At 45.5% G+C, this 26,136-nt stretch overlaps 2 protein-coding genes across 2 annotated transcripts; both read left to right on the top strand.

The window, feature by feature from the left end:
• The first annotated feature begins 5,333 nt into the window (after nt 1-5,333).
• Nucleotides 5,334-17,669, top strand: LOC116678884 (uncharacterized PE-PGRS family protein PE_PGRS54). The gene is made up of 8 exons (XM_032508623.1): nt 5,334-5,467; nt 6,259-6,342; nt 6,426-6,697; nt 7,561-7,614; nt 10,205-12,385; nt 12,970-13,090; nt 17,251-17,478; nt 17,639-17,669. Exons 2-8 carry the CDS (start codon nt 6,275-6,277, stop codon nt 17,667-17,669), a joined length of 2,955 nt encoding a protein of 984 aa, XP_032364514.1. The 5' UTR covers nt 5,334-5,467; nt 6,259-6,274.
• Nucleotides 17,670-18,924: 1,255 nt separating this feature from the next.
• Nucleotides 18,925-25,860, top strand: LOC116678883 (uromodulin). Its single transcript, XM_032508622.1, has 8 exons — nt 18,925-19,024; nt 19,775-20,545; nt 21,157-21,243; nt 21,290-21,310; nt 22,837-23,160; nt 24,596-24,804; nt 25,091-25,248; nt 25,601-25,860. The coding sequence occupies exons 1-8, from the start codon at nt 18,961-18,963 to the stop codon at nt 25,848-25,850; spliced, it is 1,884 nt and encodes a 627-aa protein (XP_032364513.1). The 5' UTR covers nt 18,925-18,960; the 3' UTR covers nt 25,851-25,860.
• Nucleotides 25,861-26,136: the final 276 nt, after the last annotated feature.

Here is a 26,136-nt window from a genome sequence, read left to right as displayed (position 1 = left end):
TGTGTTGTCTCCCCGTCGACCAGGAGACTTTCAAATTTTCTGGGTCAAAATTTAAAATACAAACTTTTTTTCAACGTTTTTGTTGCTTTTCCTGATGTTTTTAAGATTTTTTCGAATTTTTTTGTCAGCATTTCCAAAGTTTTTGCCTAATTATTCTGTGGTTTTTGTGTCTTTTTCCGACATTTTTGTCACTTTCTTTAACGTTCTTTTATCTTTTTTTCCCCCAAATGCTATAACAGTTAAAAACATCAAACTCAGTGATAGTAGTGAACTGATCTTTCATTTAACTTGTGAAGAAAATCTTGTTAATCTGCTGTTAATCTGCTGTTAATCTGCTGTTAATCTGCTGTTAATCTGCTGTTAATCTACTAGTATTCTCTCTGATATAAAGGAGTACAGCAGCAGATTTAACCGACTCATTCACGTACCACTTTACTTACTTCATGTATTTGATGACATCATTTTACTTGAGTAGTTTTTCTGAAATTAAACCGATCTTTTCTCCTTCATGATCGTCTGTTGTGTAAACTTTAACGGATGTAAATGGGTGAAAGTGCAGACGAACTGTACTGTAATTATGATCTGAAAATGATGAATCATGGTTCAAGCCCAGGGATGGACGATGTACAGAGTGGGACCGGTGGCTGGAGGGTGTGGTTCACTCCTGGGCACTGCCAGGTGCTGTTGAGCAAGGCACCGTAACCCCCCACCCGTTCAGGGCGCTGGTTCAGCTGGCAGCCCCCCCACTCTGACATCTCTCCATTAGCATGTATAGGACCTGAGCATGTGTGTGTGTGTGATCACTAACAGAGTGTAATCCCCACTGGGGATCAATAAATTACATATATAAATAAAGACTTCTTGACATCTTAAAGGATATTTTTGCATTTTATTCCGTGAATCGTTTGAATTCAGATTTTCTTTTTACATCAAAAACAGAATTAACTAATAATTCTTGAGTAAAAGTACAAGTACTCGATCAAAAAAGTGGCCTGAGTAGAAGTTGAAGTGCTCGTTAAGCGCCTTACTTAACTGGAAGTACTAAAGTAATCAACATTTTTTGTACTTAAGAATTGCAAGTACTTTATTTTAAAATGTAATTCTCAAGTACTGAAATTAAAAGTATAAGTATTGTGTAATGTAGTTGTTAAAGGAAGCAGTGTGAGATCCATTTGGTTTATGTGTATTATTGGCTGCTGTTAGTCCTCCGCCACCAGGGGTTGCCATGGTGCTGTTAATTAGGCTGAGACAGGTGATGTGCCGCATGTCTATCATATCTGTAACAACCGCAGGTAGCTAGTTAGCTAGCGCTTACTGGGCCACATGTCTATCATGTCTGTAACTTGGTGTGTTGCTTCGGATTCAACTGTGAATTTTTGGGGCCATTGTTTTTGCAGTCTTTCAGGGGGTGGGGGGGGTTTGGGTGGCATGGGCTCCGGGTGGGACCGGGGGGGGGTCTCCTTCCTCGTCCTCATTGCCATGATCGCTCGGGGTTGGAGCTGTTGGGGCTGTTGGGGGGGTTGGTGGGTTGGTGTGGTGGTTGTTTCTGGTTCTTCCATCTCTAGTTGATCTGGCGGGGCTCAGGTGTTGTCACTGCAGGAAGGCAGCAGGCACACCTGAATGAGCCTATCCACTGGCACGTTTTAACCCCCCCCACCCCCCGGGGACGAGTTGAGTCTGTTGTGCCCGGTGCAGGCCCTGAGGGTTTATGTGGAGGCCTGCACACGTTAGTCTGAGCATGTTTTTATCTGTTATGGTTGTCATGTGAAAGGCGGTGCTCTGTTGATGCAGCACCCGTCCCCCTGGACGCTGGAGGCCTCTGCTGTTCAGTGGACAGTCTCTACGATCCGGAGGGAAACGGCACTCTACCAGGAGTGTCTTCACGTCGTGGGCGACTTTGGTGTGCCCTTGGAGGAAATGTGGGTGTTGCCGAGCATGTTGTCATGTTATTACAGGGTGAATGTTGTCACCCCCCCATCCATTGGGCGGGGTTCTCCGGCCAAGGTCCTCTACAGCAGGTGGGTACACAGTCTTCCTTGTGACGGTTGATAAGAGTCATCCAGTGTTACGCACCGCCTCTGGCGGTCAGTAAGGGTGAAATAGAACCAAAGTTACGAATGTGACTACGGTTCTATGCATCCTGGATGACCACCAGAGTTCTTGGTGGGAATGTTCTCTAGGACAGAGCTAAGGGATGACTCCAGAACTTAAGACCTTGGCCAGGGTCACCCCGAGGTCACAGGCGATGTTCATATAAATACTCTGAATATATTCAGTGTTAAGCACTGGCTCTGGCGGCCATCCAGGATTCATAGAACCGTAGTTACATTTGTAACTTGCATAAGCACAATTCAAGCAGCTCAATCAAGTATTTTGGTAACTTAGAACTCATAACAAGATAAAAAATCAAAGGTATTCACATATGGAATGTAAAAACCAATCACATGGAAGACATTTAATCGTTATTTCTGTGTTTAACAATTTAAAAAAAAGCATCCTGACTTTGACTTTTAATAAAATTGTGATTTTTTATTTGATCTGAACATTTCAAAGTTGTGATCTTAGATTCTTCCCCAAAGATTTTAAAACTTTAGACTGAACAAAGGATTTTCCTCATCAGACTTAACAAAGTCTTTGGGCCAAACCCATTTCAACCTTTGTTCCCAATAAAACCGGATTCTGATCAAAGATCCCAGCAGCACATTTTGATTTCCTAAATCATTTGAATTACAATTTGAGTTGAATTTCAGCTTTTTAGGAAGAAAAACAATGTCATTCTGTGAGAAAGCTGCAGAACTTTCCCAAAAACTCCCCAAAAAGGAAAGACAGTCTCCAATTTTGGATTAAAAGAATTTTTAATCCACACCCAATAATGTTTTTGTGACTCAGTGCTCTTAGTTTATGGCTTACAGTCAATGATTGATAGAGAAGCAGAAACACGATATCAGAACTGAGGAACTGAGACTGGAGACTGGAACCCTGAAGAAGAAGGTAATTATTAATTATAACTTTACTATTATTAGTACGCCTCTCTAAAACTAAATCAGTCTTGTAATATCAGAACAGGATTAGAGCAAGACACAAGGAAACAAAATGAGAGGAAGATTTTCTGCTTTGCATTTCAATTCTAGATTTGAAATGTGTAATGGGTTGGGATGGACCCAGACACAGAAACAACACAGGCTAGAGGATGACAGTAACGAAAAAGGTTTAATCCAACAAAGACACACACAGAGGAGGTACAGGTGGTGGAGGTATGGATGAGAGTCACAAGGAGCGAGTCTGGAGGAAACTGCAAACACGGACGGCGGGATACAAACACTGTGACGAGAACAAAACAAAGTTAGTCGATAGTAAAACAGGTGAGCAACGTGCACTAAAGACTGGCCAAGTTACCACTAAGGGGTTAGCAATGAACTGGCGCTGAAGAGGTGACCAGCCCGGGTTCATATCAGAATCAGAAATACTTAGGAGGAGATGGGATGATGGAGATGGATTGCAGCTGTGGAGCTGGAGTAATGAAGATGGGTTGCAGCTGTGTGGAAGGCGGATGGCTAAGTGTGGTCACGCCCCCGGACCAGGTTCCTCTATGGTGACCTCTAGTGGAAGACAGACGTACAGACAGACACACAGGGGAAAGGGAAGACAGACACAGACAGCAGCGGCCCATGACAAAATGTCGAGATTAAAGCTGTAAAATCCTTTTCACGTTGTCTTTAGGAATAAAAATAAATAAAAATTCTTCCTCCACTTTAAAAAAAAAAAATCTTCTTTCATAAAGTCATGATGTTCAGTTAGTGTTGATTCTCGTGTCAGATCAATGCTGCTGTTAAACTTGTTAGCATGCTTTAGCATGTAACAATGTGTTGTTAGCATGTCAACATGAGCAGAACATGGGCCCTTTAATTGATCAGCTGTAATTAGTTTAATCTACGTTATCTGTAATATCAATCAGTAGAATTAACTTTGTCTCTGCGGCAGGTTTTTGTGATTAAAATGTTCCGAAGGATCATCGGCCAGCTGCTGCTTCTCATGGCTGCTTGTTCAGCTCAGAGCACAGGTGAGTCTACAGGTGAGTCCCTGGTGAGTCTACAGGTGAGTCCACAGGTGAGTCTACAGGTGAGTCCCTGGTGAGTCTACAGGTGAGTCTACAGGTGAGTCTACAGGTGAGTCCCTGGTGAGTCCACAGGTGAGTCTACAGGTGAGTCCCTGGTGAGTCTACAGGTGAGTCCACAGGTGAGTCTACAGGTGAGTCCCTGGTGAGTCTACAGGTGAGTCTACAGGTGAGTCCCTGGTGAGTCTACAGGTGAGTCTACAGGTGAGTCCCTGGTGAGTCCACAGGTGAGTCTACAGGTAATTGTATAGGGTAGTCCACAGGTGTTTTGTTTTGAAGTCCACTGTCTGGTTACATCCCTGGTCCTGGTCTTCCTTGGTCTGTTTTCCCGCCCATTTGGTACCATCTCCGCCCCTGGTTAGAGTCCCCTGTATGTCAGCTTCCCCCCCCCAGCACTCAGATACTCAGAGACCCCCCTTCCCTCCTCACCTCTGCCTGATTGGAGTTGTCCGTATGTCCTTCCAGAGTTTCGGGTTTCTTCCCCGGTGTTTTTGCACATGAGATTAGATAAGATCATATTTAATGGGAAATCCACCTGTTACAGCAGCAGTTTTTCAGTAAAAAGAAAACAGATAATGTGCAAAAAGTACTGAATGAATGGAAAGTGGAGTTTTATAAAAAGTATTTTAAAGTAAAGTAACCGTAGTACAAAAACTATTGCAATGTAAGTGAGTGACGGGAAATTAAATGAATACTATGTAATTAAATAATATAGCGTGAGTAAGTAACCATGATGTAGTGTGACCATCACATGGTGTGATGTTGTGGTCAAGTTTGTTCAGCTGGACACAACTATCGTTTTAAAAATCCCTCCAGAACATGTGTTACTGCATGTTAGCTGTGTGTGTGTGTTACTGCATGTTAGCTGTGTGTGTGTGCATGTTGCTGTGTGTGTGTGTTACTGCATGTTAACTGTGTGGTGTGTGTGTGTGTTACTGCATGTTAACTGTGTGTGTGTGTTACTGCATGTGTGTGTGTGTGTGTTACTGCATGTTAACTGTGTGTGTGTGTTACTGCATGTTAACTGTGTGTGTGTGTGTGTTACTGCATGTTAACTGTGTGTGTGTGTGTGTGTTACTGCATGTTAACTGTGTGTGTGTGTGTGTGTGTGTGTTACTGCATGTTAACTGTGTGTGTGTGTGTGTGTGTTACTGCATGTTACCTGTCTGCAGGATGTGGTCATGCGGAGCCTCTGGACGGTTCCTCCTACTTCCTGTTTCTAGTTTCTTTCACTTTCCAGAGTCCGTGTCTCAGGTCTTTCTCTCGACCTGGATCTCCAGCTGAAGGTCTCCGAACTCGTCGTCTCCAGCTGTTCTTTAGTTTGGAGAGAGGGTCACCTCACTTCTAAGGGAGGTAAGAAACAGATCCGTTATAATGGGTGGGGGGGGTGTGTTTGTGTGTGTGTCCGTCCATGTGTGTCCATGTGTGTGTGTGTGTGTGTTTGTGTGTCCGTGTGTAGCCATAATTCTGTGTGTGTGTGTTTTGACTTCAATCAGTGAATTATTAACTTCCGTAGACGAGTGGAAAGTCCCTGGTGTGTGTGTGTGTGTGTGTGTCTGTGTGTGTCTGTGTGTGTCTGTGTGTGTGTGTGTGTGTGTGTGTGTGTGTGTGTGTGTGTGTGTGTGTGCCTGTCTGTCTTTCTGTCTGGAAGAATCTGTAGGTGTCCCTTCAACAACAGTCCTCGTCCTGGTTAGTTTCTCTGTAAAGTTCCATCTGATGTTCCTGTTGTTATTTCCTGAGACGTATGAAGATTAATCATCGTGTTGTTGGAGCAGAACTACCAGAGATTACTCTGTTACTATGGAAACTATACAGCTGACGTTGTTATTGGTTTGAGTTTCTATCAGTTTTAATTTGGTCTAGTTTGACTTTTGAATAACATTTGAGTTTAATTGAGTTATTTTTTGAATGTGTTTTAGTTTCACTTTCTTTCTTGTGTCCTCTGGAAACCTTTCAGAGTAAAAGTTGTGTGTGTGTGTGTGTGTGTGTTTGTGTGTGTGTGTGTGTGTGTGTGTGTGAGTGTGTGTGTGTGTGTGTGTGTGTGTGCCTCCTCTAGTGGACCGTTACTGTTACTACAGCAGCAGATAAACTGTTGTGGAAGAGACAAGAAGAAGAGAAGAGATGATGTTGTGTTTCCTCCTCAGATAACAGATCAGGAGCATGAGTCAGTCTGGGTCCAGAGACAAATCTCCATGTGGGGGACAGGACAGACAGACCACGGCTCAGAGGTAAGACTACAATCTCTAACCCTTCACATTGTAACCTAAACCTAACCCCAACCCTTCATTGGTGGTCTCCCTCTGTCTAACAGGCCAGAACGGGACTCTGATGGAGCTGGAGCAGACCCCCGCTGGGGCTCTGAGAGTGTGTGGCTCAAACTGACAGGCCCTGCAGCCGAGTCACTGGCGCAGGCTTTGTATGGGCCCAACGTTGTAGTTCTGCAGGAAAACAAGGGAGCGAGAAGAGGAGCAGAAGAGGTAACAGCAGAAGAAGACCACGCAGCAATAGGACTACAACTAGAGGCTGGAGGTGTGGAAGGAACAGGAAGAGGAGGAACACCAGCAGTAGTCAAAGCCGTGTCAGGTAAAAAGTTATACATCTAATGGGATGAGCTCTGCCTACCTATACAGAACAAAAGGAAAGTAAGAAACTAAACTGGATAGGAACAGTGTTGCTCTGCATTAGTTTGGGTCAGTGTGGAGTATTAAAATTAGAAAACACACAAATGCACAATGTCCCAGTTCTGGTACCAGCAGGGAGGCACCGAGTCCAGGACTAGGATCCTGATTCGGCTGAATATTTAGGCTTTCTGCCGGGGGTGTGTGTGTGTGTCTGCTGAACCTCAGACTTTTTCCCCTGCGAACTGACCCCACGCTTGCACTAGGCGCCACGCTGGTTGCCGTTGGTTACGGGAAGGTGTTTACGCAGGTGGAGCGTTCGATGCAGCAGGCTGGGAGAAAGAGAAAATGGAAATCAGGAAAAAGTGATGTTTGGTAGGACTTTCAGTCAAAAGAAGGCCGTTCAACATGCTTCATGTTCAATCTGAAATGTCGATTGGTCTTGTGGTGGCGAGGACCCAAAACAATACACAACATCACCGTGGTTACAACATTTGGTATGAAAACATCTGAAAGACTACGAAGGGATCTCCAGACAGCAGCCGACATGCTTCAGGTACGGATAGGAAGGACGGTCCCTGCTAAATGCTAAATGCTAAATGCTAATTGCTAAATGCTAAATGCGGTTAACCAGACGATGGATTCGGTATTCAGGCAAACCCCAAATATCTGGATTCGGTGCATCCAGAAGTACCAGTAAATTAGTTCACATAATACAATACAGATAACATAAATGGATAAATACTTAAAAACAAACAAAGTGACACTGTGAAAGAAAAACCAAAGCTAATTTAGTATTAATTACTTGTACTTGTTGTGTTCATCTAGTGCCACCAAGGACTGTTGTTGCTGGAACGGTGCAAGCTGGGAAACGGATCAGAGGTAAAAACACATTTTGGAATATACACTACCGGTCCAAAGTTTGGGGTCACTTACAAATGTCCATCCCACTCCCTTATAGACAGAACACCAGCTGATCTTTAATGTAATATCTACATTACCCATTATCACCAACCATTCATCCAACCATCCAAAGGCTCATTCTGTTTACTAATCTGATATCATTTAAAAAACTAACTAGAAAACATTGGAGAACCCTTATGCAATGATGTCAGCACATAATGTAATCTGATTACTGCCCTGGTTAAAGAAACAACTGATCTCAGCTGGGATTCTGTCTATAATGGAGGGCAATGGGAATCTCTAAGTGACCCCAAACTTTTGACCGGTAGTGTGTGTATATTATATACATCGATGGATGCTAACAAAAATACATAGACAAGCCTCAATCCCCCTTATACAGTGATTCCATAAAGTGATGTAAAAACATCCTGATTAACTGTTTGCATAGTAAAACTTATTGGCGAAGTTCTGCATCTGCTCCAGAACCGCTTACACGGGATCGTAGCACTGATCACATTTATGATCATTGGCGGTGATAATCATTATTATTAAACATTAAACATTTGATCAGTGATTACTTATAGTAAACAGAAACAGACTTTTAACGTTCAAGTTATAGAGGTTTTAAGACGATTTTCGCAGGCTTCCCACTCATCAATACTCAATCCATCATAGCCTGAATGAAACACTCGACTAAAAGAGTCCTACCACAGGCCCTGAAAACTGCAGTAATCAAGCCTCTCTTAAAAAAGAACAACCTAGACAAGTCACTAATGAGCAACTATAGGCCAATATCAAACCTTCCGTTTTTAAGTAAAATCATTGAAAAAGTAGTCTTTCAACAACTCAACCATTTCTTGTCACTAAGCAACAGTTTTGATACCTTTCAGTCGGGTTTCCGACCACACCACAGCACTGAAACGGCTCTCGTTAAAGTCTTTAATGACATCCACCTTAACACAGATAATGGCAAAATTTCAGTCGCAGTATTACTTGATCTCAGTGCTGCATTTGACACGGTCGACCATGACATATTACTAGACCGATTGGAAAACTGGGTAGGACTTTCTGGCTTAGAACTAAACTGGTTTGAATCCTACCTAAAGAATAGGGATTACTTTGTGACAATAGGTAATTATACATCCCAGCATACAAATATGACGTGCGGAGTTCCGCAAGGCTCCATTCTGGGGCCTCTTCTGTTTAACATCTACATGCTCCCACTGGCTCAGATTATGGAGAACAACAAAATAAGTTACCATAGTTATGCGGACGACACACAAATTTACATAACCTTATCGCCAGGGGACTATAGTCCAATACAAAAACTGACTAAGTGCATCGAACAAATTAACGGCTGGATGTGCCAGAACTTTCTGAAATTAAATGAAGGAAAAACTGAGGTAGTTGTTTTTGGAGCAAAAGAGGAACGATTAAAAGTCTGCGCTCAGCTTCAAACAACACTTTTAAAAACAACAGACAAAGCCAGAAATCTTGGTGTAGTCATGGACTCAGACCTGAACTTTAACAGCCACATTAAGACAATTACAATTTTTTTTTTTATTGTTTTATCGGTTTTTAATGCTTATGATTTTTAACTGTTTGTATTTGTGTTTTATCTGTTTAACTGATTTTGTGTAAAGCACTTTGAATTGCCCTGTTGCTGAAATGTGCTCTACAGATAAAGCTGCCTTGCCTTACCTTACCACAACACCTGTAAATGGCATCATGAAGCTGAATACAACTGTAACAGCTAAAGGCTCTGTGAACAGTTTACAGTCTGAAGGACGTCTGTAGGTCAAAGTACGTGGGAGGAGTAGTACTTCAGAAAGGAAGAAGCCTGAAGAGGATTTGAAGATTGCTCCATTGACTTTAATGTAAAATTAAAAAAAATAAAAAGTTTAATATTTCAAAAAGTATAAATAGCAGAAATAAAGTGTATGCTGTCCCATCATGTGCTTAAAGAGCTCTACATTTTGATATTTGATTGCTTTTTGTAGCTGAACGTATGCAGAAGTGAGAGGAGACCAAATCAAGTTGTAGATAAAAGAACCGGATCTCAGTCCTACACAGTAACGTCTCTAATGAAAACAATTACTCCTCAGCAGTTATTTAAAATGAACATCTTAAATATTCATTTGATTGAAATTATACTTCTGTGCAGACAACCAGCAGAGGCCCAAGGTTCAAATCTGACCTGTGACGATATCTTGCATGCACCCCCCCCCCTTTCTCACTGAGCTGACTTGTCAATTAAAGGCGGAAAAACCCAAAAATAATCTTTGAAAAAAACAAAAAAACTGCCAAGCAGCACTGACCCGAGCCATCTTCTTGTACCGTGCGTTCATGCAAAGCAGTAAGAAGTAGTAATAAAAAGACGAGATAGGCTACATCACTTTACAGAAATAATAACACAATTAATGGAATTAGTTTATGGGTGGGAAATGGTGTATGCATGTTGTTTGTGTGTACACATCTACATCTGGCCCCAGAGGATTTCTAAACTGATTAATGAATGAAACAGCCACTCACACACACTAACTAACTTTAGGTTATTACTCTCTCCTAGTGCTGAGAACATCCAGGATAGTCCTGCTGGGAAACACCGGAGCCGGGAAAAGCAGCCTAGCAAATACCATTATTGGAGACGATGTGTTCGAGATAAACCACACCTCCGTTGGTGGAACAAGTGGATGTCAAACAAGATCCAAATGTGTTCATGAAAGAAGATTAACTGTGGTCGACACTCGTGGTTTCTTTGTCACAGAGAGACACGAAGCGCAGCTGATGGGTGATATACTTTGGTGCATCACAGAGTGCATTTCTGGGCCTTATGTTCTTGTCATTGTTCTTAAAGTGGGGAAATTCACTAATAAGGAGCAGGCTGTCATCACTAGAATATGTCATTATTTCTCAGAGGAAGTTTTAAAGTACACTGCTGTTGTCTTCACTCATGGGGACCAGCTCCCAAAAGGAATGCTTATTGAGCAGTTTGTGGATCAGGATGAAGGTCTCAGGGATCTGGTGAAGAAGTGCGGCGGCCGATGCCATGTCGTTGATAATAAACACCGGAAAAACCAACAGGATGAATACAGAAGCAACAAGTTTCAGGTGTTAGAGCTGCTCAACACTACAGACAAGATAGTAATGGAAAACAAAGGAGGCTGCTACGCTGGCAAGATGCTAACAGTGTGGGGTGAAAAAGAAGAAGAGAACAGTAGAACGTCAGCAGGAAAAATGGCACAAGGACACCCGCGCAATAAGGTGAACACAGGTGTCTCAAAGAATGTGTGGCTAAAGATAACAGGCCCTGCAGCAGCATCCCTGGGGGAGACCTGTGGGCCCGCTGTTGTAGTTTTACAGCAAAGTGGTGGGTTAACAAAAGGAGCAGCAGAAGGGATGGAAGGTGAGGGAGAAGTATATGGAGGAGAAGTAGAGGAGGAAGGAGAAGAAACAGAATCAGAAGGAGAAAAAGCAGGAAAAGATACAGAAGAAGAAGGAGAAAAAGCAGAAGAAGAAACAGAATCAATAGGAGAAAAAGCAGGAGAAGATACAGAAGAAGAAGGAGAAAAAGAAGGAGTAGATACAAAAGAAGAAGGAGAAAAAGCAGGAGGAAAAACAGGCTTAAAAACAATTGGTCTAGGTATTGGAGGAGGAATGGCACTTACACTTATAGCAGGGACAGCAGGTGCACTGGGGACAGCAGGTGCACTGGGGACAGCAGGTGCCCTAGGGACAGCAGGTGCCCTAGGGACAGCAGGTGCACTGGGGACAGCAGGTGCACTAGGGACTGCAGGTGCACTGGGGACAGCAGGTGCACTAGGGACAGCAGGTGCACTGGGGACAGCAGGTGCACTAGGGACAGTGAATACAGCAAGTGCAGCAAGTACAGCAGGTGGAGCGGGTGCAGCGAGTACAGCAGGTGGAGCGGGTGCAGCGGGTGCAGCAGGTGCAGTGAGTACAGCAGGTGCAGCAGGTGCAGCAGGTGCAGCAGGTGCAGCGGGTACAGTGACTACAGCAGGTACAGCGGGTGCAGCGGGTGCAGTGAGTACAGCAGGTGCAGCAGGTGCAGTGGGTACAGAAGGTGCAGCGGGTGCAGTGAGTACAGCGGGTGCAGCGGGTGCAGTGAGTACAGTAGGTGCAGCGGGTGCAGCAGGTGCAGCGGGTACAGCAGGTGCAGCGGGTGCAGTGAGTACAGTAGGTGCAGCGGGTGCAGTGAGTACAGCAGGTGCAACGGGTGCAGTGGGTACAGAAGGTGCAGCGGGTGCAGTGAGTACAGCGGGTGCAGCGGGTGCAGTGAGTACAGTAGGTGCAGCGGGTGCAGCAGGTGCAGCGGGTACAGCAGGTGCAGCGGGTGCAGTGAGTACAGTAGGTGCAGCGGGTGCAGTGAGTACAGCAGGTGCAGCAGGTGCAGCAGGTGCAGCGGGTGCAGTGAGTACAGTAGGTGTAGCAGGTGCAGTGGGTGCAGCGGGTGCAGCAGGTGCAGCGGGTGCAGTGAGTACAGCAGGTGCAGCAGGTGCAGTGAGTACAGCAGGTGCAGTGGGTGCAGCAGGTGCAGCAGGTGCAGTGAGTACAGCAGGTTTAGCAGGTGCAGTGGGTGCAGCGGGTGCAGTGAGTACAGCAGGTGCAGTGGGTGCAGCGGGTGCAGCAGGTGCAGCGGGTGCAGTGAGTACAGCAGGTGTAGCAGGTGCAGTGGGTGCAGTGAGTACAGCAGGTGCAGTGGGTGCAGCGGGTGCAGCAGGTGCAGCAGGTGCAGTGAGTACAGCAGGTGCAGCGGGTGCAGCGAGTACAGCAGGTTTAGCAGGTGCAGTGGGTGTAGCGGGTGCAGCGGGTGCAGCGAGTACAGCAGGTTTAGCAGGTGCAGCGGGTGCAGTGAGTACAGCAGGTTTAGCAGGTGCAGCAGGTGCAGTGAGTACAGCAGGTTTAGCAGGTGCAGCAGGTGCAGCGGGTGCAGCGAGTACAGCAGGTTTAGCAGGTGCAGTGGGTGCAGCGGGTGCAGCGGGTGCAGCGAGTACAGCAGGTTTAGCAGGTGCAGCAGGTGCAGCGGGTGCAGCGGGTGCAGCGGGTGCAGTGAGTACAGCAGGTGTAGCAGGTGCAGTGGGTGCAGCGGGTGCAGCAGTAACAGGAACTGCATCAACAATAGCAGCTTTAGCCTTGGGGGCAGGAGGACTAGTAGCGGGATTATGGGTTGGACCAAAAATCTATCAATTGATAAAGTTTTTAAAGAGCCTGCCACGGCATATTGCAACCATACTGCTGGTGGTTGTGTTCTACTCGTTGCTGCTGCTCTCGTTTTGTGTCCACGTGTCCTCTGCTGGGACCCTGCTCCTACAGCTGGGACAGCTACTCATGGTCTTGTTGGTGGTGCTGTTATTACTGCTGTTACTCACAGGCCCTGCAGCAGCATCCCTGGGGGAGACCTGTGGGCCCGCTGCGGTCGTTTTACAGCAAAGTGGTGGGTTAACAACAGGAGCAGCAGAAGGGATAGAAGGTGAAGGAGAAGTAAATAGAGGAGAAGTAGAGGAGGAAGGAGAAGAAACAGAATCAAAAGGAGAAAAAGCAGGAGTAGATACAGAATCAGAAGGAGAAAAAACAGGCTTAAATAAACTTGGTGTGGGTTTTGGAGGAGGAAGGGCCCTTGCAGCCACACTACTACTGTGGCCATTTGCAGTGTTAGTAGTGACAGTAGGTGTAGTAGTAACAGCGGTGGCCATAGTTGTACTAGGACCTGCACGTGTACTAAGAGAAGTAGGACTATGGGTTTCACGAAAAGTCTATCAGTGGACCAAGGACTGGCTGAGACCTCATGCAACCACACTGCTGCTTGTTGTGTTCTTCTTACTGCTGCTGCTCTCGTTTTGTGTCCACGTCCCCTCTGCTGGGACGCTGCTCCTACAGCTGGGACAGCTACTCATGGTCTTGTTGGTGGTGCTACTATCGTTACTGTTGTAGGATCATGTCCCCGTAAGATTTGTCGCCATGGTCCCGCTACACGTTCTGCGGTGCCATGTTCATCTGCTACACTCTGCGGTGCCCAGGTACGTCCTGCTACGTCCTGCTACGTCCTGCTACGTCCTGCTGCATCCTGCTACGTCCTGCTACGTCCTGCTACTTCCTGCTACGTCCTGCTACGTCCTGCTACGTCCTGCTGCGTCCTGCTACGTCCTGCTGTCCTGCACGTCCTGCTGCTACGTCCTGCTACGTGCTTCCTGCTACGTCCTGCTACGTCCTGCCTACGTCCTGCCTACGTCCCTGTCCTGCTACGTCCCTGCCTACGTCCTGCCTACGTCCTGCTACGTCCTGCTACGTCCTGCTACGTCCTGCTACATCCTGCTACGTCCAGCTACGTCCTGCTACGTCCTGCTACGTCCTGCTACGTCCTGCTACGTCCTGCTGTGCCTTGTAATGCCGCACAGCGTCCTGCTATGCCATGAAGTACTACAAAGAACTGCTACAAACTACTAATTTTTTCTATTTTTGTTATTGCCACTCTTCGTTAACCCCAACCGGCCCGTCAGACACCGCCTACCAAGAGTCTGGGTCTGGGTCTGGGCCTGGGTCTAGGTCTGGGTCTAGGTCTAGGTCTGGGTCTGTCCCAGGTTTCTGCCTAAAAGGAAGTTTTTCCTCTCCACTGGGGCCCTGTTGCTTGCTCTGGAGGAAACTACTAGACCTGTTGGGTCCTTGTAGATTCTGGAGTGTGGTCTAGACCTAGTCTGTCTGTAAAGGGTCTCCAGATAACTCTGGTTATGAATTGATACTATAAATAAAATTGAATTGAATAGATTTACAGCAGTCCAAGTATCAGAAACATCTAAAGACACAGGATGGAGGGACAGTGATGCTTCAAACGGTACCAGTTATTCTCTAATGGAAGGGAACTCAGACGTAAACATCTGCTTCTCCTTCAAGGTGTTGGGATGATCTCTCTCTCTCTCTCTATATATATATATATATATATATATATATATATATATATGTATATATATATATAATATATATATATATATATATATATATATGTATATACATATTGATTACAGAGTGTGAATTATAGCTCAGCGGGAGATTTTACCCTTGTGTTGTCTCCCCGTCGACCAGGAGACTTTCAAATTTTCTGGGTCAAAATTTAAAATACAAACTTTTTTTCAACGTTTTTGTTGCTTTTCCTGATGTTTTTTAAGATTTTTTCAAATTTTTTTGTCAGCATTTCCAAAGTTTTTGCCTAATTATTCTGTGGTTTTTGTGTTTTTTTCCGACATTTTTGTCACTTTCTTTAACGTTCTTTTATCGTTTTTTCCCCCAAATGCTATAACAGTTAAAAACATCAAACTCAGTGATAGTAGTGAACTGATCATTAATTTAACTTGTGAAGAGTGATACTGTTAATCTACTGTTAATCTACTGTTAATCTACTGTTAATCTACTGTTAATCTGCTGTTACTACTGTTAATCTACTGTTAATCTACTGTTAGTCTACTGTTACTACTGTTAATCTACTGTTAATCTGCTGTTAATCTACTGTTAATCTGCTGTTAATCTACTGTTACTACTGTTAATCTACTGTTAATCTACTGTTAATCTACTGTTAATCTGCTGTTACTACTGTTAATCTACTGTTAATCTACTGTTAGTCTACTGTTACTACTGTTAATCTACTGTTAATCTGCTGTTAATCTACTGTTAATCTGCTGTTAATCTACTGTTACTACTGTTAATCTACTGTTAATCTACTGTTAGTCTACTGTTACTACTGTTAATCTACTGTTAATCTGCTGTTAATCTACTGTTACTACTGTTAATCTACTGTTACTACTGTTAATCTACTGTTACTACTGTTAATCTACTGTTAATCTACTGTTAATCTGCTGTTAATATACTGTTAATCTACTGTTAATCTGCTGTTAATCTGCTGTTAATATACTGTTAATCTACTGTTAATCTGCTGTTAATCTACTGTTAATCTACTGTTACTACTGTTAATCTACTGTTAATCTACTGTTAGTCTACTGTTACTACTGTTAATGTACTAGTATTCTCTCTGATATAAAGGAGTACAGCAGCAGATTTAACCGACTCATTGCCGTACCACTTTACTTACTTCATGTATTTTGATGACATCATTTTACTTGAGTAGTTTTTCTGAAATTAAACCGAGCTTTTCTCATCTCATGATCGTCTGTTGTAAACTTTAACGGATGTAAATGGGTGAAAGTGCAGACGAACTGTAATGTAATTATGATCTGAAAATGATGAATCGTGGTTCAAGTCCCAGGGATGGACCGATGTACAGAGTGTGGACCGGTGGCTGGAGAGGTGCTGGTTCACCTCCTGGGCACTGCCAGGTGCTGTTGAGCAAGGCACCGTACCCCCCCACCCGCTCAGGGTGCTGGTCTAGCTGGCAGCCCCCCCACTCTGACATCTCTCCATTAGCATGTATAGGACCTGAGCATGTGTGTGTGTGTGATCACTAACAGAGTGTAATCCCCACTGGGGATCAATAAATTACATATATAAATAAAGACTTCTTGACATCTTAAAGGATATTTTGCATTTTATTCCGTGAATCGTTTGAATTCAGATTTTCTTTTTACATCAAAAACAGAATTAACTAATAATTCTTGAGTAAAAGTACAAGTACTCTATCAAAAAAGTGGCCTGAGTAGAAGTTGAAGTGCTCGTTAAGCGCCTTACTTAACTGGAAGTACTAAAGTAATCAACATTTTTTGTATTTAAGAATTGCAAGTACTTTATTTTAAAATGTACTACTCAAGTACTGAAAGTAAAAGTATAAGTATTGTGTAATGTAGTTGTTAAAGGAAGCAGTGTGAGATCCATTTGGTTTATGTTAATTAGGCTGAGACAGGTGACTTATTCAATGTCTAACAGGCCACAGGTGTGGGAGGAGAGGGGAGAAAACATCTTTCTGGCCAAGATGTCATGAGAAGGGAAAGTGGAATTAATATATTTTTCTTTGGTATTTCCACACATGAAGGGACTCTGTGGTTGCCATGGGATCACATGGTGCACGCGTGTCAAACAGCTCAGTAATCTGCCCGGCAACCGTAGCTGACTTGTTGATGAGCAAAGGGTCCTGGTGGTAGCAGCTGAACACGGACGCCACAGCATGGCATGGACCGCAGGGAGCTAGCTAGTGCTTACTGGGCCACATGTCTATCATGTCTGTAACTTGGTGTGTTGCTTCAGATTCAACAGTGACTTTTTTGGGGCCATTATTTTTGCAGTCTTTCAGGGGGTGGGGGGGCTTGGGTGGCATGGGCTCCGGGTGGGGCTGGGGGGGGTCTCCTTCCTCGCCCTCACCGCCATGATTGCTCGGGGTTGGGGCTGTTGGGGGGTTGGGGGTGGTGTTTCTGGTTCTTCCATCTCTAGTTGATCTGGCGGGGCTCAGGTGTTGTCATTGCAGGAAGGCAGCAGGCACACCTGAATGAGCCTATCCATCTGGCACGTTTTAACCCCCCCCCACCCCCCGGGGACGAGTTGAGTCTGTTCTGCCCGGTGCAGGCCCTGAGGGTTTATGTGGAGGCCTGCACACGTTAGTCTGAGCATCTTTTCGTCTGTTATGGTTGTCATGTGAAGGGCGGTGCTCTGTTGATGCAGCACCCGTCCCCCTAGGACGCTGGAGGCCTCTGCTGTTCAGTGGACAGTCTCTACGATCCGGAGGGAAACGGCACTCTACCAGGAGTGTCTTCACGTCGTGGGCGACTTTGGTGTGCCCTTGGAGGAAATACGGGTGTTGCCGAGCATGCTGTCATGTTATTACAGGGTGAATGTTGTCACCCCCCCATCCATTGGGCGGGGTTCTCCGGCCGAGGTCCTCTACAGCAGGTGGGTACACAGACTTCCTTGTGACTGTAGATAAGAGTCATCCAGTGTTACGCACCGCCTCTGGCGGTCAGTAAGGGTGAAATAGAACCAAAGTTACGAATGTGACTACGGTTCTATGCATCCTGGATGACCAAGAGTTCTTGGTGGGAATGTTCTCTAGGACAGAGCTAAGGGATGACCCCAGAACTTAAAACCTTGGCCAGGGTCACCCCGAGGTCACAGGCAATGTTCATATAAATACTCAGAATATACTCAGTGTTAAGCACTGGCTCTGGCCGCCATCCAGGATTCATAGTACCGTAGTTACATTTGTAACTTGCATAAGCACAATTCAAGCAGCTCAATCAAGTATTTTGGTAACTTAGAACTCATAACAAGATAAAAAATCAAAGGTATTCACATATGGAATGTAAAAACCAATCACATGGAAGACATTTAATCGTTATTTCTGTGTTTAACAATTTAAAAAAAAAGCATCCTGACTTTGACTTTTAATAAAATTGTGATTTTTAATTTGATCTGAACATTTCAAAGTTGTGTTCTTAGATTCTTCCCCAAAGATTTCAAGACTTTCGACCAATCAGAACAAAGGATTTTCCTCATCAGACTTAACAAAGTCTTTGGGCCAAACCCATTTCAACCTTTGTTCCCAATAAAACCGGATTCTGATCAAAGATCCCAGCAGCACATTTTGATTTCCTAAATCATTTGAATTACAATTTGAGTTGAATTTCAGCTTTTTAGGAAGAACAACAATGTCATTCTGTAAGAAAGCTGCAGAACTTTCCCCAAAAACTCCCCACAAAAGGACAGGAAGTCTCCAATTTTGGATTAAAAGAATTTTTAATCCACACCCAAAAATGTTTTTGTGACTCAGTGCTCTTAGTTTATGGCTTACAGTCAATGATTGATAGCGCTGCCGTTAAGACTTTTTCCCAGAAACACGATCTCAGAACTGAGACTGGAGACTGGAACCCTGAAGAAGAAGGTAATTATTAAATATAACTTTACTATTATTATTAATAATAACTTTACTATTGTTAGTAGGCCTCTATAAAACTAAATCAGTTTTGTAATATCAGAACAGGATCAGAGCCAGACATAAGGAAACAAAATGAGAGGAAGATGTTCTGCTTTGCATTTCAATTCTAGATTTGAAATGTCGAGATTAAAGCTGTACAATCCTTTTCACGTTGTCTTTAGGACTAAAAATAAATAAAAATTCTTCCTCCACTTTAAAAAATAAATAAATCTTCTTTCATAAAGTCATGATGTTCAGTTAGTGTTGATTCACGTGTCAGGTCAATGCTGCTGTTAAACTTGTTAGCATGCTTTAGCATGTAACGTGTTGTTAGCATGTCAACATGAGCAGAACGTGGGCCCTTTAATTGATCAGCTGTAATTAGTTTAATCTACGTTATCTGTAATATCAATCAGTAGAACTAACTTCATTTGTCTCTACTGCAGGTTTTTGTGATTAAAATGTTCCGAAGGATCATCGGCCTGCTGCTGCTTCTCATGGCTGCTTGTTCAGCTCAGAGCACAGGTGAGTCTACAGGTGAGTCCCTGGTGAGTTCACAGGAAAGTGTATAGGGTAGTCCACAGGTGAGTCCACAGCTGAGTCCATAGGTGAGTCCATAGGTGAGTCCACAGCTGAGTCCATAGCTGAGTCCACAGGTGAGTGTATAGGGTAGTCCACAGGTGAGTCCACAGGTGAGTCCATAGCTGAGTCCACAGGTGAGTGTATAGGGTAGTCCACAGGTGAGTCCACAGCTGAGTCCATAGGTGAGTCCACAGGTGAGTCCATAGCTGAGTCCACAGGTGAGTGTATAGGGTAGTCCACAGGTGAGTCCATTTTGTAGTCCACAGGGGAGTCCACAGGTAAGTCCATTGGGTAGTCCATAGGTGAGTCCTCAGTTGAGTGTATAGGGTAGTCCACAGGTGAGTCCACAGGTGAGTTTACTACAGTAAAAGTACTAATACCACAATGTTAAATTACTGCAGTAAAAATGTTACTTCAGTAGAAGTGTGTAAGTATCAGGAACATTTAGTTAAAGAAGTATTAGTACATGTTAGAAGGTAGCTGTGAGTAACTAAAGTAACTAGTAGCTAAAGTAACTAGTAACTAAAGCTGTCAAAAGAATGTAGAGGAGTAACTAAAGTAACTAGTAACTAAAGCTGTCAAAAGAATGTAGAGGAGTAACTAAAGTAACTAGTAACTAAAGCTGTCAAAAGAATGTAGAGGAGTAACTAAAGTAACTAGTAACTAAAGCTGTTGAACCTTGCTTATCTTCAGGGTCTGTAGCCACCAGCTGTGAGGCCTGTCACAGTCTGGCTCGCTGCCATGACAACAGCGTGGAGACGGTGGGCGTGTCCTGTCGCTGTGACGACGGTTTGGTTGGAGACGGCTTCACCTGCTACAACACCACCACCTGCAACACCGACTGCTGTGGCCACGGCTTCCGCTGGTCGCCGCTGCAGGGCTGCGTGGACATCGATGAGTGTTCGATGCCCGGTCCTCCCTGCGGTCCCGGACAGCTCTGCCAAAACACCCGAGGCTCCTTTTCCTGTCTGGTGACCCCCAATCAACTCCACACCGAAACCGCGTCCCGCTCGGTGACGTTTGCCTGCGGGGGCGCTGAGTGCCCTTTTGGTGAAAGCTGCCTCCAGGTGAACGGCACGTCCCGGTGCATCGACCCGTGTCAGCACTACAGCGTGTTACAAGACGCCTGGCGGGCCACCGACGCCAGGGCGGACCCACAGTCCGTGGCCTGCGACAGCCGCACCGATTGGCAGGGCTGGTACCGCCTCTACCTCGGCAACAGCAGTGTGCAGATGCCAGAGAGGTGCATTGAGAGCCACATGTGTGGGACCGATGCTCCGCTATGGCTGCGATCCCCCCACCCGCTGGAGTCTGAGGGCATCGTACGGGCGGAGGTCTGCGGCAGCTGGGAGGCAGGCTGCTGCCAGTTCCACTCCAACGTCATCCACGTGAAAGCTTGCCCACGAAACTACTACGTCTACAAGTTTGTAAGCCCGAACCTGTGTCGGCTGGCTTACTGTGCAGGTAAGGAACAGGTTTTCATTGTTTGGAGTTACAATGTGTAGAGTTGAGGGTAAGGCCAATACTAGGATCCTGATTCAGAGGCCTCAACTGCTAAAGTAAAGGGAACACACTCCAACATTTCACTTTAAGATTGGCAACATAGTGGTCCAATGGTTAGCCCTGTACAGCATAGTGGTCCAATGGTTAGCCCTGTACAGCATAGTGGTCCAATGGTTAGCCCTGTACAGCATAGTGGTCCAATGGTTCAATGGTCATTGTTGAAATGTGTTGGCTAAGTCCTGGATCTTCACAATCCTCCCTGCACCACCATTAACTTCACCTATTACACTTACTTTAGCAGTTTAGCTAGCACTAGCTAGTCGTGAACTAACTAACGATAACGATAACTAACTAACGATGTTTGGCGTCATTTCTGGCATTAAAAAATTAAATTGTGGTGTGGGGGATCCCGTTGGCCTGGCGACTTACTAAGCCTGGACAACTATAGGTGAAACACTGATATGATATTCGTCATATGAGCCAAAGTGAAGATGATGTCTTACAGGATTCTTCAGAACTTTGGTACCATCAGAACCTCTAGTGGACTTTGTTGTTCTTTGTGCCCTAATCAGATGTCAACACCATGGTGTGTAGCACCTGCGCTGAAGGTGAGACCTGTCTGAGCGACGACAAGATCACCTGGAGGTGTGGGCAGCCGGGTGAGTGATCCCGACACAGGTTTCATTCATCCACCGTGTGGACCAGGGAACATGTATCCAGGGTTCAGCTCATTGATGTTACATGCTAGCCTAGGAACCTAGACCCTAGCACCCTAGCAACTCTCCGTTGGCCTGCGAGCTGGAAAACCAAATTCTGGTCAGGCCAATCACATTGTGTATGGTAGGTGGGCGGAGTTTAACATAAGGACGGCTAGTTACATGGAGCTTTTTGGGGAGTTCCACATGTCCTGAAGAGGTTCAAGAAGTTCCTTCATGTATTCTGATGTTAGGCCTCCCTTGACCCAGAGATTCTTGAAGTGTTTTCCCGTTCTTAAAGTTTCTACCGATGGGTTGTCAAAGAGTTTGTAGAGGTTACTTTGGGTCTCCGAGAGATTCCACAGGTTGGATGGTCCTTCTGGTCCTAAAGAGTTTCTAGTCCATTACATTTTATTTATAGACTCAAATCATAACAGGAGTTATCTCAGGACACGTTACAGATACAGTAGGTCTAGACCACACTCTAATTCACAAAAACCGAACAACTAACCTCCAGAGAAAGCCTTTAGGCTCATGGGTTCTCACAAGTCCCAGGGTTTTGAGGTTAACATAGGCACAGGCTAATTACTGCTAACTTGCTAGCATGCTGGTTAGCATTGGTAATTAAATTTAAACAGCTGATGAAGTCCAAACTGTCTGCAAGCTTCTCCTGACAATACAGTGATTTCTCAACTATGCACGATAAGTAGCGTGGTTATGATGAAATCAATAGCCTATTTTTATAAAAACGTCTGCTATGGAGTCGTAACGTGAGCTCCAAGGTAACGGAGCCTTTTATGTATTGTTGTGTTTCTTTAGAAATAAACAACGGACAAATAGAGTCTTTAAAGGCTTCAGGTGGAAAGTTATTCGCTATCAAAATGACATCAAAATGAATGGGAGTCAATGGGATGCTAACGGCAGGTGATGGCTTCGTAGCATTAAAATGGCGCCGTGGGAGCTACGCTTAAAGAGGAAAGGCCCCCCCCTCAGTTGTAGTATATCCTTAGGAGAGTACCAACGGCTCTAGAGGTCCCCACAGATCCCTAGAGATCTTTTCAAGAGGCCCTTTAAGGGGGGTCCATGGGTCCCTAAAGATAAGGTAAGATCCGCCTTGATGGTCCCCCATAGGAGACATTCATCTTGGGCCGTCGATTCAACAAAAGAGTTGTGACACAATGCACAAAAACACACAAATAGCTCATTAATTAATCGGTATGTTCATGGATGTCTTAATTCTTATTTGCTTAACAAGGTTTTTAGATGTTATTGTTGACATTGCATGAGCCCTTAAGGAAGAATCAGGAAGTTAACTTTTCCATGATTGTTGACTTTGGGGTTTTTATAGATTTTAAAGAAATTTATTGTGATGAAAATGGTATTTGTAATTCACTTTAAAAAAACTTTAATCTGTATCATAGATACATTTTACAATTCAAAATAACTTCTGATAAATGTACAGCTTGTTTAAAATAACAGAAGTAATGTATGAAATGTTGTTTTTGTTGTCTTGTTATCCGTATCCATGGAGACAGCCTGTTCTGTTTCCGTTTCCAGGTGTAGCTCCGACAGCGGGGCTGCGGTTGGTGAATGGGGACACCCCATGCTCCGGGAGGGTGGAGATCCTCCACGACAACCAGTGGGGGACGGTGTGCGATGACGGCTGGGACATCAACGACGCCAAGGTGGTCTGCAGACAGCTGAGATGTGGTCCCGTCCAGGCGGCAGCTAGTTCTGCCCACTTTGGGCAAGGCACCGGGCCGATCTGGTTGGATGATGTTGCCTGCACGGGCAGCGAGTCTTCGCTGTCAGAGTGTGGACATCCGGGGTTTGGAACTCACAACTGCAACCACGGTGAAGACGCTGGAGTCATCTGTTCTGGTTAGTCTTCAGTCCAGCGTGGGGTCCGGTGGTCTGTAGGGGGGCTGGTGGAATGTTTTCATTCCCAGCGTTAGACTCGCCGTGTCCCAGAGAGACTTGTCCCAGAGAGCCATGTCTCAGAGAGCCGTGTCCCAGAGAGCCGTGTCCCAGAGAGACGTGTCCCAGAGAGATTTGTCCCAGAGAGCCGAGTCCCAGAGAGCCGTGTCCCAGAGAGATATGTCCCAGAGAGATATGTCCCAGAGAGATATGTCCCAGAGAGACGTGTCCCAGAGAGCTGTGTCCCAGAGAGCCGTGTCCCAGAGAGACGTGTCCCAGAGAGCTGTGTCCCAGAGAGCCGTGTCCCAGAGAGACGTGTCCCAGAGAGACATGTCCCAGAGAGCCGTGTCCCAGAGAGATATGTCCCAGAGAGATATGTCCCAGGGAGACGTGTCCCAGAGAGACATGTCCCAGAGAGCTGTGTCCCAGAGAGCCGTGTCCCAGAGAGATGTGTCCCAGAGAGATATGTCCCAGAGAGCCGAGTCCCAGAGAGACATGTCCCAGTGAGACTTGTCCCAGAGAGCCGTGTCCCAGAGAGACGTGTCCCAGAGAGACGTGCCCCAGAGAGCCGTGTCCCAGAGAGACGTGTCCCAGAGAGCCGTGTCCCAGAGAGATATGTCCCAGAGAGATATGTCCCAGAGAGACGTGTCCCAGAGAGACATGTCCCAGAGAGATATGTCCCAGAGAGCCGTGTCTCAGAGAGACGTGTCCCAGAGAGCCGTGTCTCAGAGAGCCGTGTCCCAGAGAGCTGTGTCCCAGAGAGACGTGTCCCAGAGAGACGTGTCCCAGAGAGATATGTCCCAGTGAGACTTGTCCCAGAGAGACGTGTTCCAGAGAGACGTGTCCCAGAGAGACATGTCCCAGAGAGCCGTGTCCCAGAGAGATATGTCCCAGAGAGCCATGTCTCAGAGAGACATGTCCCAGAGAGACATGTCCCAGTGAGACTTGTCCCAGAGAGACGTGCCCCAGAGAGCCGTGTCCCAGAGCAACAACCCCATGGGTTTTCATAAAGTTACTACATAAAAAACAGGTTTTGATGTGGCCCACATTTCAATTTAGGCCCACCTAGTTTTTGTCGCTTTTTCCAAGGTTTTTGTTGCTTTTTTAACATTTTGACACCTTTTCCGCCGGTTTATGCAATTTCGTCAATGCTTTAGGCACTTTGTTTTAATGTTTTTGATCCTTTACTAAATGTTTTGCCACTTTTTCTTTTTCATTTTTGGGGCTTTTTACGATGTGTTTGTCACTTTTTAAGACAACTTTGACACGTTTGTAGTGAAAACTAGTGAGATGTCTCACTCTGGAGATAAAACTAGTGAGATGCCTCTCTAAGCTATGGAATACCCAGAATGCCTTGTTCCTTCTGTATTGTGCCTAATGGGTTCCTTTTGTGTCCCAGATGACCTTGGTGGTTTTCCAGAGCCGGAGCTGGACTGTGGACAGGACCTCCTGCGTCTGACAGTCCAGAAGAGACTGCTGGAGGAACGAGGGCTGAACGCCTCCTCTGCTCACCTGATCGACCCGCGCTGCCACCAGCAGGTGGACCAGCAGGAGGCCATGTGCTACCTGGTGCAGCGACAGAAGGGTCTCTGTGGAAACGTGGTGGAGGTGAGTTGGTTACACGTGAGATCCCGGTGTTGGTTGGGACTCTGCTTTTTGTTAAGTAATCCTCAAGCTCAGCCCTCTCCTGCCTGATCTCTGCATTTGGGTCAACAGATATCCTGAACTGTGTCAGTCTTAGCTGTTTCTGATCCACAGTACCCCATGCTAATCAGCATGATAGCATCCTGTAGCATTCAGCTGTTTTCAGACATTTTGTCTTGTTGATAGATCAAATCCGATTTCAGAAGTTTTTCACTGATTTCATCATCTGTTTTTATCTGTTTTATTGCAGACAAACGGCTCCCACATTACTTACTCCAACATTTTGTTCGTGTACCCGTCTGATTGGTCTGACGACTCGCTCTCCGTCCCGATGAGTATCCCGTTCTCCTGCGTCTTCCCGCTCGATGACATCACCAGCCTGGACGCCGCCATTCGATACCAGCGGCCGTGAGTTATATCCTGAATTAGAACTTTTGTTACTTCCTTAAAAAGCTTTGAGCTTTGCTGCAGGTGCTGCAGGTGCTGCAGGTGCTGCAAGTTGGGCATAAACCGAAGACAGTCAAAAAGCGCGATATTCAGCCGAATCAGGAGCCCGATTCGGGATTTGGTGCATCCACAAAGCCCTATTTAGAATGCCTTAATATACCCAATCTATTAAGGAAAGCCTTTAAATGCAATTAGAATATCTTAATTTGATCATTATTAGAGAAGCATTGGGAATGTAAAATGTTATGAAGGGCTTCATGTTCATGGTCTATGTTCACCGGTGTCTTCTCTAACGTGTCCCGTCTCTCTGCAGTCGTCGAGTCGGCGTGGTGCGTTCAGGCGCCCCCACCAGGGCGCAGATGACCCTGTACAAGAGGCCGGACTACAGCGAGCCGTTCCCCGGGGGCCCGGTCCGCCTGCCGCTCGGCGCCGCCCTGCACGTCGGCGTCTCCGTGGAAAACGACGACAACAACCGCTTCGTGCTCGTGCTGGAAAACTGCTACGTCACAAAGTCGCCCCGCGCCGACGACCCCGCCAGACACGTCCTGATCCAGAACAGGTGACCAGGTCCATCAAAACCAGCTCCCTCTGGCTCTCAGGTGCAGGAAGACCAACGTACCAATAGGAGAGCTGAGATCTTTGGTCTTTGTGTTTAATTCTACCTGACGGTGAAGGGATGACAACGCCACACCGCACAGCAGCACAGTGTCATGGAAAAGGGTTCAGTTCAAGCTTGTTTAAAGTATGCAACTTTTCAATAACTTTTTGGCAAATTTCCATAACTTTTCCCATAACATTTTCCATGACTTTTCCATGAAATTTCCATAACCTTTCCATGACTTTTCCAAA

Source organism: Etheostoma spectabile, unplaced genomic scaffold, assembly GCF_008692095.1.
Source record: "Etheostoma spectabile isolate EspeVRDwgs_2016 unplaced genomic scaffold, UIUC_Espe_1.0 scaffold00008528, whole genome shotgun sequence".
Taxonomy (NCBI): Eukaryota; Metazoa; Chordata; class Actinopteri; order Perciformes; family Percidae; genus Etheostoma; species Etheostoma spectabile.
The sequence above is the reverse complement of the archived record's forward strand: the minus strand, read 5'-3'. Positions and strand labels throughout refer to the sequence as shown.